Genomic DNA, 14264 nt, shown 5'->3' with positions numbered 1-14264 from the left:
GAGGGAAGGAGAAAAGGAAGGAAGGACAAAAAGGAAGTGGGGAAAGAGGTTTTTTTTTTTTTAAAGTCTGGAGTTTAAAAAACATAAGCTAAAACACTAGAAATAACTGGGCTGATTCTCTAAAACACAGCAGGTCCCCTGGTGTGTGTGTGTGTGTTGTGGCAGTTTCCACAGTCTATTTTTCAGCTTCCCTGGTTGTAGCAGCTTTTGTTATTAAAAAAAAACACATTTCTTAAGTCCACCTTGGGCCACTGAGATCATCTTGGTACAAGTCTGCTATTTAGTGCACTGACAATATTGTAAACACAAGGAAGCCTCCAATATGGGGACTAAAATAAGACATTTATTTGTCTCTCTTAGTAACTCAAAAGTGAGAGCCAGAGAATTCTGCACGCCTCCCAGAAAATTTCAGTCCGACCAACAAGAGCTAGAGAGATGGTGGACCCATCAGTTAAGAGCACTTGCTGTTCTTGCAGAAGACACGGGCTTGATTACCAGCACACACATGGCAGCTCAGGACCACCTCTAACTCCAGTTCCAGGGCATCCCGTGCACATTGACTCAGCTGAGACTGATGGTCACCGATGGTCTCATTCAGATACTTACACATAGATTCCGGGTGCAATTATAAAATGAAATCAGGGAGTACAGATTGGGGGGTGGTAATATGAAAATTTGGCACATATTGATTTATACACACAGGAATTAAAAATTTAGAATCTTGTGATCTTCAGTTCATTTGGTTCCATGCAGAGTCCTACTAGGCGATGGTCAAGCTTTTGCTATATTCATTACACCATTTTTCTTTTTCTTTCTTTCTTTCTTTCTTTCTTTCTTTCTTTCTTTCTTTTCTTTCGTTCTTCCTTCCTACTTTCCTTTGTTCCCACTTTCCTTCTCTCCTACCTTCTTTCCTTAGCTCCGTACCTACCTCTTTCCCTCTCTTCCTTCTCTTCCTTCCTTCCTTCCTTCCTTCCTTCCTTCCTTCCTTCCTTCCTTCCTTTCTCCCAAGATGGGGTTTGACAACAATGCCCAGGTCTCCAACTCCTAGCATCAGGTAATCCTCAGTTTCCATGCCAGTGAGAACTATAAGCATGACTGCTTTTGATATAAAGGAAAACTATTTCTCAAGCTGGAATGGTGTACTCAAAATAATTTTATTGTTGGAGTGTTTCCAGGTCGCCGAAGAACACCAATATGGCTATTTTTCATGTGTGTAATACAGCAGGCATCTGAACTGTAGTTCCTAGGTACTTATGCATCAAGAGGCAGAGATTTCTTCCGTCCTCTTTCAGCCACTATGAAATAGAACAAGATACCTAACTTGGGTCTCAGTTTATTGATTGTTCATTATTTGTGTATGTATACAAGTATATGTATATATATATATATATATATATACACACACACATAAATATATGTATACATATATGTGTGCATACATATATATGTAAGTATTTCTTAATTGTAGTGACAAAATTCTTGCATTTTTAAAGGGACAGGGTAAATTTGACTCAAATAATTATTATCAAAGATGGTTATTTGCCAGGCATTGTGGTACATGGCTATAATCAGCCCTCAGAAGGATGCAACAGGAGGGTCCTGAGTTTGAGGCCAACCTGGTTTATATAGTGAGACTCTGCCTTTAAAAAACTTAGCTGTGTGGTGGTGGCACATCATGCCTTTAATGACAGTATTTAAGAGGCAGAGGCAGGTAGATCTCTGTGAGTTTGAAGCCAGTCTGATCTACAGAGCGAGTCCAGGGTAGCCAAGACCATAGAGAGAAACCCCGTCTCAAAAAAAAACAAAGACAAAAACAAAAAACAAAAAACAAAAACAAAAAACAAGAAAAATAAAAATAAAGGTTATTGGGTCTGAAGAGATGGCTCAGCAGCTCACTTGTTGCTTTTGCAGAGAACCCAGAGTCAATTCCCAGCACCTGATGGTGGTTGACAACCATCTGTGAACTTCAGTCAAAGAGAATCTGATTCCCTCTTCTGACCTCCTCACAAGCCAGGCACATACTCGGTACAAAGACATACATGGAGGCAAATCACTCATACATATGAAATAATAAAATAAATCTAAAATGATAATAATAAAGTCATCTACATTAGCTGCTTTGTGTGGGGGAAAAGTTAGTATCTAAGGAAAGTAAGCAAGGAGAAGGCATCAGTATACTCAATACTGATACAAACAGCCCCATCTTACCCCATATAGCTCACAGGAACCACACTTCTTGTAGGAAAAAGCTGAGTGTGGATGCCCCTGCCTCCCAGGAACAGGCTACTGGGACTATTTTCCTGCTTCTGGGCTGATAAAAGATAAGCCCAACCATCTGCCAGGAAGCACATCAAAGCTGTGCCCTGATGTTACAGATTTAGAGCACAAGATGGCTCTGAAGAACTGCAGATTAAACGTGTTAGAGCATCCTGGTCATCCTGCAGCATCTCCCAGTCTTCTTAAGGGATGCCAGAAACAGAAAAGTTAGTTCAAGTTAGTGAGGACAGTCCCTATTAAATCAACCCCACGGGCTAATCAGCTACTCATTGGAAAACTTTTAACTATCAATGTATGTTTCTATCTCACAAGACAATTAAATTTCAGAAGAACTGAAGAGCCAGGTGTAAACAATGTTTAACAGTATTGAAAGGAAGGGTGCGGGGGCTGTAGAGCTGGTTCAGTGGTTCATACTGCGGAGGACCCAAGTTCATGTTCATACTGCGGAGGACCCAAGTTCATTTACATACAGCACCTATGTTGAGTGGCTCATGACCGCCTGAAATCCACCTGAACCAACTGGACTCCATTGGTTCCTTCACGCACCTGGTAAGCATTCACTTAGACACACACACACACACACACACACACACACACACACACACACACACACGTGCGCATGCGTGTGCAGCAAATGAAATACGTCTTTTTTTTTTTTTAAAGAGAAACAAAGCAAGAAAAAGTTCTTCAGTACGAGACAAGAGACAAAACAAGTATCACACAAAGGAAAACTGACATATATGGGTCCTGTTTAAACCTTCCAGAGTACAGAGACAAGGGTTAAGGTGGGACATAGACCCGGCAGGATGTTTATCTATGTAAGGTGGCCCATGCATGCATACACACAAGCTTTCTACATCAGTAAGCCATTTAAAAGCATAAGCAAAGGCAATTTGATTTTTAAAAGTCAAAGAGCTTATCCAGCCAGAGCGCTGCATGTCTGTGATTTTAGCACTAAGGAGGCCGAGGAAGGAGGAGTTTCATGAGCCCAGGCCACAATAAATAAATAAATAAATAAATAAATAAATAAATAAATATGTTTCTATTACCAATGATAACAAATTAATAAAGTAAAGAAAATTTTCTCAAACAATGAGACACTTTTTATTATCTGTCCAGGAAGATTACGAATACTCAACTACAAATCCTGCATAGCATGTGAGGAAAGAGGACCATAAGTATGTATATCACTGGGGTGTGGTGAGCCGGAATGTGAAAGAGGCTTACAATAAAAGAAAATTTGGGAATGCTGATCCGTTTATAAGAAAATACACCCTTCATTTAATCTAGTAATTCAACTGCATGCATCTATTTCTAGAAAATGCATAAGCATAAAGAAGAATTACATACAAGAATGTGTAGTAATTTTATGATAATAAAAACCAGAGTAGAAATCCTCACGAGAATAGATTGTGGAATATTACGCAACTGTTTAAAAGAAGTTACAACTACATATAATAATAGGAAAGTTCTGTATGACATCACTTAGTGAACAGGCAAGTGTTTTAGTTTAATAAGAAACTATTTTAACATTGGTGTGAGAGCACATGTTTTGTGTACAATGTGGTCTAATTTATCTACAAACTGAAGGAAAACTGCAATGTTTTTCTAATCATGCATGTGAAGGCACTGAGAGAGGTCAAAGGGAACGTATGCATAGGGCGGTACCCACTTTTTTTTTTTTTTTTTTTTTTTTTTGGTTTTTCGAGACAGGGTCTCTCTGTGTTAGCCTTGGCTATCCTGGACTCGCTTTGTAGACCAGTCTGGCCTTGAACTCACAGTGATCCACCTGCCTCTGCCTCCCTCCCGAGTGCTGGGATTAAAGGCGTGCGCCACCACATTTTGATGGTTCCTTAGCAGAATACAGTTGGCCAAGGTGAACTTGGCCTGTCTGCTGTTCTTTCATAAAGAGCTAACTTATGGGAAAGGCTCCCTTCTTCCAGAAGTTGGGCTTTTTTTCAATTAATATAAACACATATATGGAAACAAGGCTAGTGAGACACCTTCTAGGGTTGGCTCACATTTCCACCTTTCACAACAGACTTCTGGGCTCCATGGCAACTGGCTAAAAGTGAGCCTGGTCATTGTCCTTTCGAATGCCATCTCAAAACATTTAAGCAGATATGGCGTCTTTTATAGCATTTGCTCATTCTCCGCCCATAAGTATTAACTGGGGAAGTGAGTGTGAAAACACTTTTCATCCTCCCAAGCTTTGTGACCAATAATAACTCTGAAATGTCAAGGTACCTTGGTAAAAATAGCAAAACATCAAAAGAACCCTCCACCACATACTACAAGGGGAAAATACCATATAACTATAGCCCAAATTAAGTAAATAGATCAAAGATTTTGCCAAATGTCCTAAACATCTCCCTAGTTTTAGAAATGGCAATGCTATTTTCACATTTTTTTAAAAAAAATGGCATAAAAATAGTATAAAGCAAGTTTGTTTTTTTTTTTAAACTTATTATTTTTCTCATATATTTTAGTAGATTTGGACAAGACCAACATCAAAAAAGCCAGAATTAAATTTAGGGCTTGGGTTTTCTGCAATCTGAGCAGAGAGTTCACTTTTGTCTCTCCTCCAGCAAAGGGCACGTCCACAAGCTCCTCATGTGCTCACTCTCCCAAGTCCTGCCCTAAAACGTTAAGTTTTACATCTGAGGATGACGAAACAGAGCTTTATAGATGGAGAGGGAAACAATTCAAGAGTCTAAGTAAAAACCAATTTAGGAAAAGGTGAGATTTAATATGACGATAAAGGTGTCTGAGCTGTTAGGAAAAAAGATACTTTCTTTTTACACAGGCTTCAACCTGGAACATTCTCTGCGAACTGCTCTGAAGGCACTTTCATTTTTAACACGGGCCCTCTTACTGTACTTCCATTGAAAAACAGACCTGAACCGTTAAGCCTCAGTCCAAAGGAGATGTAATATATTAATCTTCATTCACCTCACGTGAGACTAAGGTGTGTGTGGCAAATAAAACGGTCTTACATTTTTATTGTATATATTTTACGCGGGGGGGGGGAGGAGGCGTGTGTGTGTGTGTGTGTGTGTGTGTGTGTGTGTGTGTGTGAAACTAACATACCAATGTGTCTTGAAGTCCCTTGGATTCTTTGTAAATGCATGTAAATACAGTGAAATGCTAAAGACCACAAAATTCCTTTGTTCTGTACTACAACTGCATCACTGTAGCACACAGCTCCGTCAATCAGTAGAAAATTATGAAATTATAATCACATTTGCTGTTGCTGCTTTGTCCCAGGAAAGGGCAGCTGAACAGAACACAGGTCAGAAGGGAAGGTTGCTTCCCAGTGCCTACCTAAGCATCTTCACACAGAGACCACCACCACGGAAGAGATTGGTGGACTTTTTCTTCCTATGGAGTGTCATCTGTGCCTGCCTCTGTTGTGAAACTTGTCCGCCGAATCGGTGCTTGAAACGGTTAGATGGTTAGATTTGTGCCTGAGGTTTAAACCGCTGCGGTGACATCTGTGAACCATAGCCTGTCCAGAACTTACTGCACAAGCGCAGCGCAAAAGAGCGACGCAGCGCGACCCAGGGAGCATCATATAGCAGAAACCCGGGAACAGCAGAAAATGCGATGCGCATCTGCCTAGCGCGCAAAAATGAAAAAAAAAAAACAAAAACCACTCTCCTTTCTGATTTAGATTGTGCCTTGCTGGGTTTCTTGCCACTAATTGGAAAGATAACAACATTGAAGAATCGAGGGTGCGATTAGTCCTGGAAACATCAGCTTTATTATATATTTTTAGCCACTTCTAGACCACATAGAAGGCACATTTTTTTTTAGGTGGGGCTCTACATCAACCCTGAGAGGCCATCGTTACGGAGAAAGGTCCAAATGATGCTAATTCTGTTAGTATTATAATTTTTGTTTTAAAATCTGCTTTAGCTCCTAAAAGACATAGATGGCACCAAGAGTAGCTGGAGCCCAGACACCCAGGCAGGCGGCCTGGTGCTCCACTTCGGGGACCCTCTAAGCTGCCACAAACACAAACTCTTGTCCCATACAGCTGCTCAGACTTGGGTGGATTACAATTGACCGCTTAGAGAGTATGTAGCCTTTCTTCTTCTCCACAGCCTTCAGATTCCGACCCTGAGGTGCATGCAGATCCAGCCTCCGCGCGCTCGGTCTCCTGCACATCTGTCCGTAGCAGCGCTGGAGTCTGAGCTCGCCTCGCCCCACCGCTGCTTTCCCCGCATCCCTACCTCTGCAATGCTTGTCCCTGGAAGCGCACGCTTGCCTGGCATTCGCCTCCACAGCCTGGACTTCGAGGGCCAGCCCAGCTACTCCAAAGGGGCCTCCCCGGTGAGAGAATCTCTAATCTCCCGCTAATCAGGAGGGAAACACCCGGCGCGTCTCCAGAACCTTCTCGCGCGGGGCCACGCTTGGTGACATTTCCGGCACCGGCAGCAGCTAAGACACAGGATTTGCACCGCAACCTCTAGACTGGTGAGCCGAGCCACAGACTCCCGGCGGCTTCTTAGATTACTCCCCTGAGAACGAAGAAAAGAGCTGGCTTTGCTAGGCGCTGCTTGGAGTGAGCGGCTAGGAGCGGCGCCCCGCTGGGAGGATGCTAGCGCCCCCGGCTCCTGGCGCGGCGGGCGGCCGCTTCTCCGCGAGGGGTTAACTGCAGCTCCCGCTGCCCGGCAGGCGCGATAGCTTCCTCTACCGCAACCCGGGAACATGGATACCGCGCCCGCGGGATGTTCGCGGGCTGGGCCAGGCAGTCGGGAAACATGAGAAGGCCTCGGTATTCCGGTTCCCGGGCCGCGCGCGCCCGTCTGGGTAAATAAAGCCGAGACGACGGCGGTGGTGGCGGTGAGCGCGTCGGAGCCTGCGCCGAGAACATGCGGCGGGGATGGGAATGTGCCTAGTCCCGAGGCGGGACAGCCGGCTCTGGCTGCGGGCTCCTCGGCTACAGGTATGGCCCGGAGTCCCCCTTCTCCATCCGAGCGCAGAAGCCCAAGCTCGCCGCGGCAGAGGCGCCGCTGCTTCCCAGCTCTATGCACGCCGCGGGTCTGTCCTCCCCTCCCCCATCTCCGTCTGAGGTCTTGTGGCGGACGCGCCCGGTGTCGGTCAGCGCAGGAGGGAGGGCCGGGAAGCAGCTGGCAGCCCACCTGGCGGCCTTTGCTTTGCTTTCTAATTATCCGCGGGACAGTTCCGCTGGGGTCGCGCCCCCCAGCACTGCTAGGAGCGAATCTGGGTAAGTGCAGAGCTTAAGGGCTGAGGCGGGGTGTTGGGGGAATCTCTCAAGGGAGCCCAGGAAGAATTAGGGCCCACTGGACTCAACTGCCACACGTCTCACGCCCGTTGCAATGGTTCGGGACTCTGGGACGTGTGCCAACCGCCAGCCACCGTGCCTGCAGTCGCAGACCTGGACCGTGGCGGTGTTTGCAGTCTGTGGGAAATGTCCTAGGTGGCAAACCTCACCATGGCTTTGCTTGGGAAAGCGCGCTGTATGTCTAGGACTGGACTGGGTAGAAAAAGGTGGAGTGGCATGGGGGAAGGACGCTTGCACCCGCGAAGAGGCGTGGACGCCAATCATTGAGATAGGGGCGCCAGGCTCACTAACTTGCTTTGACACTTACCCCTGAGGCTGGGTGTGCACCCCAGGCCTGCCCGTACCTGTCTGCACAAGATTCAGCCCTAGGACACAACGCAGTGGCCACCAGAGACTTGACTTTTCATACAAATACTGACGGTGGCCGTCGCTTAGTTGCTGTGACTTGTCCTAAATGTCGCGTGTGGCAACCGCTGCGGTGGCTAGAGGGCGGGGCGGGGGCGTTGGCGAGTGTAGGCGCTGCGCATTCTAGAAGCAGAGTGTGCTGAGAGGGGAGTGCTGGCGGCGCCTTGTGAGCAGCTCTGAGTAGACCGAGCTATCAGGAGTTGCAAGGGAGGGAGGGAGCGAGATCTGGCCGGTGGGCACGGTCCAGATCCCGCAGCAGTATTGCGGCTGTTCTGCGGCACGGATGCCTTGCTCTGGATACCTGCACCTGGCGGGCTGAGCGCCTACCCCCAAGCATTCCAATACCAGAGGTGAGCCCAGGGGTGTCCCGGAGCCCCGCGGCCACAGTCTGAAAGATGTACGGGTCACTTCCAGCGAGGAGGTTTCAGGAGTCTGAAACCGGCTCGAATTCCTGAGGACTGAAATCCCCAAGGACCCAGATTCCTGGCACCTTCGCTATGAGTTCCCCAGGAAGATTGGGGAATTTGCGACACATTTGTCTTGAGGCCACTTAATTTTCAGGTTTGGGGCTCTGCTCCTAGCTCCCCCTTCCCTTGTCCCATCTGGAGGCTTTAATTGATAGACGCAGGGGTTTCCGCCATATGGTCCAGGATCTAGAAAACATGAAAATCCTGACACCACAGGGACGCATTGACGCGCCCTTGTGGATTCAATTATTCATGTCACTTCCAAACTCTCCCGATACTCCTAGAAGCTTTATTCTGTGTGGTGCTTAACGAAGAACACACCCCTTACTTGTTTATTCTGCTTCGCTGTCCTGATTATGTCTCTGATAGTGACCGGAAAGTTCATTTGGAAATTGCTTCACCTCAGTAGGTAAATTATTTCTGTTTGAAGTTCCTAGAGGAGGGGGAAGAGCAGGGGTCTGCCACAGGAGTGCTGTGTAAGTGTGTAGGTAGCCAGGTGCGGAAGAAGGGCGTTCCTTAGTCTACTAGCATCTATACCGCCCCGCCTTTCAGCACAGCAGGCTCAGCAGCCACATCAAGTTTAGGACTCCTGGGCACAGTCGGAATAACGTGATGCTTCTCGATCTTCTAGAATCCGAGCCCTGCTGCGGAGCTCCTGGCGACCAGGCTCCCAGGCGCTGCGGCGAGGCCGCGCGTCCCTGCCAACCCTCACCATGAACACCATCGTCTTCAACAAGCTAGGGGGAGCCGTGCTTTTTGAGGACCGAGGCACCCCTGAGCGGGAACGTGGCAGCCGGCCATATGGTGGCGTCCTGGACAATCCACACACACGCCCGGAGGTGGGCATTCCAGACGGCCCGCCCCTCAAGGACAACCTCAGCCTGAGACACCGGAGGACCGGGTATGGTCACGCCTCGGGGGTCCGACCGGACCGGCAAATCCAGAGGGGCAGGGGCGGCGAGCTGCGGGTGGGTGACGCTTACACCAAGATCTGAGAGTCAGGAGTCCGCAGATCTACGCCTCTTGAACTAGCACGCCCGGTTCTTAAGGATTTACCTTCTCAAAACTGAAGGGATTAATTCCTTAGAACAGTTCAAAAGAGACTTGATGAAAACTGAGTTGGCGCCCAGTCCTCCCTTACCTAGAGGTCCCTGGTACACGGGGACCCGGAGTAATTTCTTGCTTCCTCTGCACATCGCGGGAGCAGATTGAGCTCTGTGCGCTATGACACGGGGTTGAGTCAAACAGACGATTCTGAAGCGTGGCCTCGGGGCTTTCTCTTTTGTCACCAGAGGATCTTACTTTGGCCTTGGGGTTCCCCTGGCTTGGGACTAGGTGTTGGTTAGGTCGGCTCCTGCAGGGCGTCTCAGACGCACACAGCTCGGCGAGGCCCGCGGCGAACCCGGAGAAGGAGGCTGCGGACTTGCTAGCTTTCGGTTCCTGTGGGTAAGCGGGCTGTCGGGGCCTGGAAGCTCCAGGGTGAGCCCTCTGCTCCACTTTTGGGGCGTACAGGGCAGTGCGTCTGGCCGGGTCCTCGCGGCTCCTTAGAGCGGTTGGCTCACTGCTGAATCACAGCACCAGCTGCTTGTTTTGCGGCACTACTGCTTAGTAAAAGAGATTAGGCTTCCTCGAGCTGTTACAAGCAGTCAGTGCTGGTGGAATTGCATTTCAAAGAGTTAGAAGAAACTGACGCTCTGGAGGCTGGAGCGCAGGCGCACGAGCAGGGACTGAGGTTAGGAGCGCTCACGGCTGTGCGGCGACACCTCCCGGAGCCTCCCGGGAGCGCAGCACCCCACGCCGGCTCTAGTACCAGCTCCTCCTAGAAGTCAGCTTTCCTGGGGTCTTTTACAAACCTTTAGCTGCTGGAACGACGTTTTACACTTTTCACTCTTCCTATAGAGGGAATGGCCCTAGAGTGCTTTGTAGGGTTTGCTTTTCCCAGCTTCTCGAGTTTTCAGAGCATTAAACGAAATAAGCGAGCGTTCAGAGATCTTAGGCAGCCATCATCCTTTGCTTTGTTTCCGCCATTCCGTGTGTGTTCTCTGACCACTGGTGACTCACACCCCCAGGACCTATAAGCCAGAGAACTTGGAGACCTGGCCCTCTTCGGAGGCCAGGCCCAGTCAGTGGCCTGGGGGAGAGGTCGAAGAAAGTGTCAGTTAGCTTTGGGCCCAGATCTGCAGTCTAGCTAACAGTTTTCCAACCAAGTGGCGGTCGTCCCTACTCTGCCAACCCTGACTTGCTGGGATCAAGACCGCTCCCCGCTTTCAAAATAAATGTAAGACCTTGCACTGCACGTGATCCTATCGTCAGCAGGCTATTCAGAAAGACGCATTGGAGCCTGTGCTCACACTGAGAAGTGTGGGGTTTCCTTTTCTTGCTTTGCCCCGACTTTGGGGGCTCTTAGAATTAGAGGTGCTTAAGCACAGACGCCCTGCATTGCTGGGCACGCGGGGTCGGGTGGGGTGGGGGGCGGTGCTCTGCAGTTAAGCCTAGGCTGGATGCTGACATGATGGAAATGCGATCTATCATGGAGGACCTTCAGGCCGCCCGAAAAGATATTGCTAACACGCCTGTCTCCTCTCGCCATGTCCCAGGGCCCGGCAGAATGGAGGGAAGGTGAGGCACAAGCGACAGGCCCTACAAGACATGGCGCGGCCCCTTAAGCAGTGGCTTTACAAGCACCGTGACAACCCGTACCCCACGAAGACCGAGAAGATACTCTTGGCCCTAGGCTCACAGATGACGCTGGTGCAGGTAATCCAGACCCCTCAAACCTGGGTCTCTGAGGAGCAGAAACCCAGTGTTTCCCCCGTTGTGCTTCCCCCTAGGAAGGTAGGCAGTGCCGCCTTCAGAGGGGTCCAGATTCTCTGTCTTCTGTTGCCCAGGGGCATGAGGGCTAGACAAGGGTGCCAGGTCGTACCATGCAAAAGAGATTTTACCCCTATCAATCACCTCCGTGCAAATGACTGGGTTCAAAAGGAGTTCCGGTGATGCACTGTTATGGGTGGAAGAATGCCCCATCACAGCTGCCCTGTGATATGAAGATGGGTAGGAATCTGGATTCAGGAGCCACCCACCGTGCCTTTCAGTCTTAAGTGCCTACCAGTTACCAGGAAGTCTACTTAGAGCACAGATTGTTGCACGTTCTCTGCTCAGAGTTCCTGATTACGGAGTTCTGGGGCAGGGCCACACAGTGCCTTTCTAGCAAATCCCCGGGTGAAGCTGAAGATGCTGGTCCAGCTATGAGAACCCGGGTGTCTGCAGGTGCATATTGGACCCCAAGTTAAAACTCACGTACAAACTAAGTAAAAACTAACCATTAGTCATAGGCCATAAAACAGGAAAGGCAGGAAGAGGCGTTTAAATGCTGCCTCATCCTGGCACAGCTGGAAGCCACAGCATTATCACTACTACTTTCCTCTAGGCTACAGGGAGAGGATTCCAGATTGTGAGTCGCTGGTTCACGTTGTCAGTTGTGGAGAAACCATGTCAGCGGGCTTCTTTTCTAGTGAACAAAGCACTGCTTTATATTTAACTAGCTTTTTCTGGGCTCAATCAGTATTTGGTATTCCCCCAAACGCACACCACAGAGCACTTACTAGCGGTGTTTTACCAAGGTGAGTGGAAGGTACAGGACAGAGGAATCCGGGATAAACAAATCCAGATTAAATGCTTTTCCATCACAAGGCACTTTTCATTAGTAAACATAACGGCTCAAACTTTTGTGTAAAACAGCAGAGTGAGAAAGAGGAGGCCCCAAGGAGAGCTGGAAACGTCTCCATATGTTACAGTAGCATAAGCTGGAAAGTCTCGTCAAATATATGACAAGCAGACACCGCAAGATAGGAGATAAAACTGCGCGGGTGAAAATAAAGTATCTTTCCAGAGTATTTACAGTTTGACTTAAGAATTACTGGAAAGTCTGACAAGGCATTTGCGTTGGCTTGTAGCAGTTCCCCACAAAATTCTAACATGTATTTTTCTGCTTATTTTCAGAATAAAGTTTTAGAGAAAAACATCTGCTTTCCTTCCTATTAGCAGGAAATTGTAATAACGGTGATTTGCCACAGTACTGGAGGCAAAAAGCTAAGCCTGTAGTCCTGGCTTGAGGTCTGTTTCACACAAAACTGTGAACCTTGAAAAAAAAAACCAGTTTCTGAATAAGTTATTATAATCAGAAAAACTTGACTTATGAAAATAAATGCATATACTCCAATGTCAGTGTAAACAGGCCTGTTGCTTACTCTGGACATTTGCCTGAATATTAGCAGTGATCTCAGCAGTAGGACGCTCCATTGTGTGGCCATCATCCTGTTTGGCTGCCGCTCCTATAGAGCACTTCTATCACACGTGCTTTTGTTAAAGGTTGTAGTTATCAGAGAAGTTTAAATGATTATATTTTAATTGTTATCTTGGATGATCTGCAATATAAAGTGATATTTTTAAATTTAGTTATGTAGCAATTTACTACTTGTTATGATAGTTTCAACACAAAACTGCTTTCACACTTCTGCTAATGCTATTACATTTTTTCACTGATGTGATATTTCCATTTAAATTATTTTTTTATTTAAGTAATTTATTCAGATTACATCTTTTTTTTTTCTTCCCAAGACAGGGTTTCTCTGTGTAGCTTTGGCTGTCCTGGGCTCACTTTGTAGACCAGGCTGGCCTTGAACTCACAGTGATCTGCCTGCCTCTGCCTCCCAAGTACTGGGATTAAAGGCCTGCGCCACCACACCCGGCTACATCTTATTTGATATCCCCTCACTTGTATCTTCCCATTCCTCTCATTTAAATTATTTTTGTTCTTTTATATCACTCAGAGAATAAAAATATGTAATTCTTAAATGGAGCAAAGATTGTTTTCAAAAATAAGTGATAAATATATGGGAATGATTTTTAAAATTCTTGTCAGTGAAATAAATTTCTTAAATTTTAAAGTGATAAGTGGAAAACATGAATGCATAAAATATGACCCAGGGGCCTTATTTATAACCTAGCTTAGGTTCAGTTGTTTTCAACTATGTAAAGAATATATGTCATATGCATATGTATACCCACACATCCACCTATCTGTTTTTATATATAGGAATTTATATAAGTCAAACATAAATTAGACAGCCAAAGCATATTCCAGCTTTTTGGGAACTGCATAAATTATGCAAATACTTTACACTTCTGGAGGAACAGCATAGAGCTGTGATCTGAGTCAAGTTTTTGGTCCTTGCAAGTTAGCCGGTGTCCTGAGTCAGTCCCTCCCTGTGAGTCACTTTCTCCTGTGGAGTCAGCCTTCTGGAGAAGAGCGGTCCGGTCTTACTCACAGGGGCCACACAGTATGGCTCGTTCCATGCAGCACACTGTCACTGTGTGCTTGTTGGTGGAATGCCTTCCTTCTGAGAAATGGCACTAGAGTCACATAGAGCTTTCCAGAATGTCTCTGACAAGTGTAGGAAGTCTTGAGCTCTGGTTTTAGTTTTGGGACATCATGGTGGATCTCGGCGAGCTAATGAGCTGCCTCCCGTAGGGTGATGGACAAGCACAGCAGGACTCACTGTTATCACATGTCCACAAATACACCACACACACATAGCCCTGCAGGCACATATGGAAAGCAGATCTCACTTCTGCCGAGTTCTGGGTGCCTGCTGACTGCAAGGCCTCCCCTTGCTTCTGTCTTGTGCTTTATGGCAACAGGCTATCGCCATAACTATTTTATCCCTCCACAAAATATCATAAGTTTGGGCACTTATTCCATGTTTAATATTTTCCTCTTGAGTACGTGTCAAACTTTTCCTACA

The 14264-nt window shown here is 47.1% G+C and overlaps 1 protein-coding gene across 3 annotated transcripts in view; it reads left to right on the top strand.

Annotated features, from left to right (window-relative positions):
* Nucleotides 1-7045: 7045 nt before the first annotated feature.
* MKX (mohawk homeobox) overlaps nt 7046-14264 on the top strand; it is a 71203-nt gene continuing 63984 nt past the window's right edge. Inside the window, exons 1-3 of one of the 3 annotated variants that reach the window (XM_084782020.1) lie at nt 7046-7228; nt 9092-9361; nt 11058-11217. In XM_084782020.1, coding sequence (XP_084638146.1) covers nt 9174-9361; nt 11058-11217 — 348 coding nt within the window. In that variant the 5' untranslated portion in view covers nt 7046-7228; nt 9092-9173. Of the gene's footprint in view, nt 7229-7276; nt 7511-7542; nt 8344-9091; nt 9362-11057; nt 11218-14264 lie in introns of those variants that run through there. The other 2 variants (XM_084782019.1, XM_084782021.1) reach the window with 2 other exon arrangements.

Source organism: Acomys minous (genome assembly GCF_964271855.1).
Source record: "Acomys minous genome assembly, chromosome: 5".
Classification (NCBI taxonomy): domain Eukaryota; kingdom Metazoa; phylum Chordata; class Mammalia; order Rodentia; family Muridae; genus Acomys; species Acomys minous.
This window is presented reverse-complemented; position numbering and strand designations above follow the sequence as displayed.